Genomic DNA, 2,763 nt, shown 5'->3' with positions numbered 1-2,763 from the left:
GGCTAGGATCTGGAGCCAACTGCCAAGTGAAATGGTGCTGGCTTCTACCCTGGGGGTCTTTAAGAGGAGGCTAGATGTACACCTTGCTGGGGTCGTTTGACCCCAGTACTTTTTCCTGCCATGGCAGGGGATCGGACTTGATGATCTGCTTCTGACCCCACTAACTATGAAACCATGGCAGAGTGACTGGCACAGGGCTCGTGGCAGCAGTACTGAGGCTCCTCAACCTCCCTTGCCGGGGCGTGCCTGCTGGGACTGCAAAGGTCCTGGGGGGAATGCAGCAGGGAGCCCCACAGTGGACAGTCTGCATCCTCCCCCGCCCCCCACAGGCTCTGCTTGGCTTCACTCTGATCATGCTGCCCATAGGGGTGGGGTAGGAAGTGGGCATGTGTCCTGCTTCTCCATTTGCAACAGGTGATCACCCTAGGTTAGGATCCAGTAGACCTCGATTGACTGCAGACCATTTTTCCAGTTTATCAGATGAAGTTCAAGGACAAGTACAAAGTCCTGCACTTGGGATGGAATAGTTGTGGGCACAGATGCAGACTGGGGAATGAATAGCTGAGCTGCAGCACTGCCTGGACTCTCCATGCATGAACATTTTTTAATGTTTTCAAGAGCAGGTTGGACGGATGCTTTGCTGGGGTGGTTTAGTCCAGGATGATCCTGCCTAGAGCAGGGGACTGGATTGGATGAGTTCACAAGGCCCTTTCCAGCTCAACTTTACTATAATGATCCTAAATGTTTTCTTATATTGTACTGGTAAAAATAAAACTGAATGCCTAGAAAAACTGCAAAGAGATTATGACCTGTTTGGAGAAACTAACATTTGTTTCAGCTACCTGGAGGAGAGGTCCCGAAGTGCGTAATCCTTTGCGGTTCTTGTCCTGTTAACCTCTCCCACCGTATCTGCAGTGTTTTATTTAAATCAACTACCAGTTTAGGCAAAATACAAAAAGTTTTATATGAAGTCCCTAGGATTCAGCTCGTATTTTCTTCCTTATTCTGTTGAATCCTTTAGTGTTAAACTTCTACTTGAACAGGCTTTGCATGAGCTGGAGCCTCCACCATGAAACGAATCATTCCTTTTCAGTCTGACTGAAGACTCCAGGATGAAGGGAAACATACAGATGACGTGGACCAGCAGCATGATTCTCTGACCTGTTCCCTGCCTGTGGTTACTGTTCATTTCCCTAACCGCGCTCCTTGTCTCTAGGTTTCATTTTTCTGGTCCTTGTGGAACCACCCTGCCTCCAGCGCTTGCCCACCACGAAACTGAGCTAATCTTGTGAGCACTGGCCCAGGGGAAGAATCGAGCTGCTGAGACCACCTGGAAACACACACCCAGCGAGTTGGTACCAGCCGGTAAGGACACGGGCCGGCTTTCCAAGGAGACCAAACTGAGACAAGAAAGGAACTGAAGGAGGCCCAGGTCGCAAGGGGGGGGGACCTGAAAGCTGCGGAATAAAAGAAAGAGAAGTGAAGTTGCAGGAGTAAAATGGACTCTCTTCTTTTGAACAAAGCCACTGCCAGTTGCAGGCTGGAAAATTTCTCTAGTGTTGCGCTGTCTGGGTCTGCTGCCCGGTGGGTGCCAAGCAGGCTCTGTGTGCCTGTGTGTGTCGTGGGGTGGGGGTCATATTGGAGGGGGGGCTTTTCATGAGAGCAAGGGAAGAAATGCTGAGGGCTTCTGGGCTAAGAGCTGGAAGTGCCTACTGCCTCCCTGGTGCCAGGAAAGGAGGGGGGGTACCAGCTCCCGCCCCGCCGGGTTTGGGCTGTGAGCGCCATGTGTCTGCCACGTACCGATGCCCTCAAGGAGAGGCCTCCGCCCTGCCCCGCACCTCCGGGGTAGAAGGGCAGCCCCAGCGAGTAGGGTCTCACGCCTGCACACTACCTCCCCGCTGCGCGTGAGGGCAGATTCTTTTGGGGCCGCAAGGCAGCCTGGGAAGGGGGGGATTGCGCATGCGTATAACGCAGCCTAGGAAGCTGGGGGGGGTCGTTGGGACACTTCCGGGTCAGGGGGCGTCTCTTCCGGACAAGATGGTTCCGCGGAGGCGACGTGGGGGGTGGGCAGAGGAGCCCACGCTGCCCGCGGCCGTTCCCTTTCCCCCCTCCTCCTCGTCGGAGGAGGACGAGGCGGAAGCCCCAGAGGAGGTGCCCTTTGAGCGGGCCAAGGCGGAGGCTGAGGCCAGGCGGAGCCTCGCGGAGGCAGCGGCGCGCAGGTAACGGCCTGTCCCCCCCATCCCTCCCCGGCTCCCCTCCTCCCCCAGGCCTCACCGCCCCCCTCCCCCCGCAGGGAGCGCGCGGAGCTCAGAGCGAAGCGGCGGCGGCGCCAGGAGCTGTTCAAGGAGCAGAAGGTACCGGGGAGGCTGAGGCTGGGGCTGGGGCCGGGGCCGGGTGATCGGATTGGGCCAGCACGGGGGGGGGCCGCCCGGCCTCCGCGGCGCTGCCACCATCTGTGTCCGTCCGCAGGAGAAGAAGGCGCTGCCCGCGGCCGTGCTGGAAGCGCTGCATCCGGCCCCGCCCCACAGGTGAGTGGAGGGGCGCAGGCCCGGGGGCCGAGCCCGTTGTCTTGCGTCTGGCTCCCAGGGAGGAAGCAGGGAGGCTCTTGAAGGAAAGGGGCATTGGTGGAGTGAGGGGCCAGGCTCCTGAACTGGAGCCACCTGGACCTGACCTGCTGGAGGCTGTGAGCACTTGTCTCTTGGACTGTTGCCCTGGGTTTGCCAGAAATGAGGCAGATCTCCCCCCCCCCCCCCCCCCCCCACC

The 2,763-nt window shown here is 58.2% G+C and overlaps 2 protein-coding genes across 2 annotated transcripts in view; both read left to right on the top strand.

The window, feature by feature from the left end:
* The window catches only part of SIRT5 (sirtuin 5), a 28,176-nt gene extending 26,686 nt beyond the window's left edge, over positions 1-1,490 (top strand). The window contains exon 8 of the mRNA XM_019523197.1: positions 1,217-1,490. Within this exon, the coding sequence (XP_019378742.1) occupies positions 1,217-1,292 (76 nt within the window). The 3' untranslated portion in view covers positions 1,293-1,490. The remainder of the gene's footprint in view (positions 1-1,216) is intronic.
* A 519-nt stretch (positions 1,491-2,009) lies between these two features.
* Positions 2,010-2,763, top strand: part of NOL7 (nucleolar protein 7) — a 6,732-nt gene continuing 5,978 nt past the window's right edge. Inside the window, exons 1-3 of the mRNA XM_019523142.1 lie at positions 2,010-2,219; positions 2,294-2,354; positions 2,470-2,528. Coding sequence (XP_019378687.1) covers positions 2,038-2,219; positions 2,294-2,354; positions 2,470-2,528 — 302 coding nt within the window. The 5' untranslated portion in view covers positions 2,010-2,037. The remainder of the gene's footprint in view (positions 2,220-2,293; positions 2,355-2,469; positions 2,529-2,763) is intronic.

The sequence above is a fragment of the Gavialis gangeticus genome, unplaced genomic scaffold (assembly GCF_001723915.1).
Source record: "Gavialis gangeticus isolate Ggan-Ray unplaced genomic scaffold, GavGan_comp1, whole genome shotgun sequence".
In the NCBI taxonomy this organism is placed as follows: domain Eukaryota; kingdom Metazoa; phylum Chordata; order Crocodylia; family Gavialidae; genus Gavialis; species Gavialis gangeticus.
This window is presented reverse-complemented; position numbering and strand designations above follow the sequence as displayed.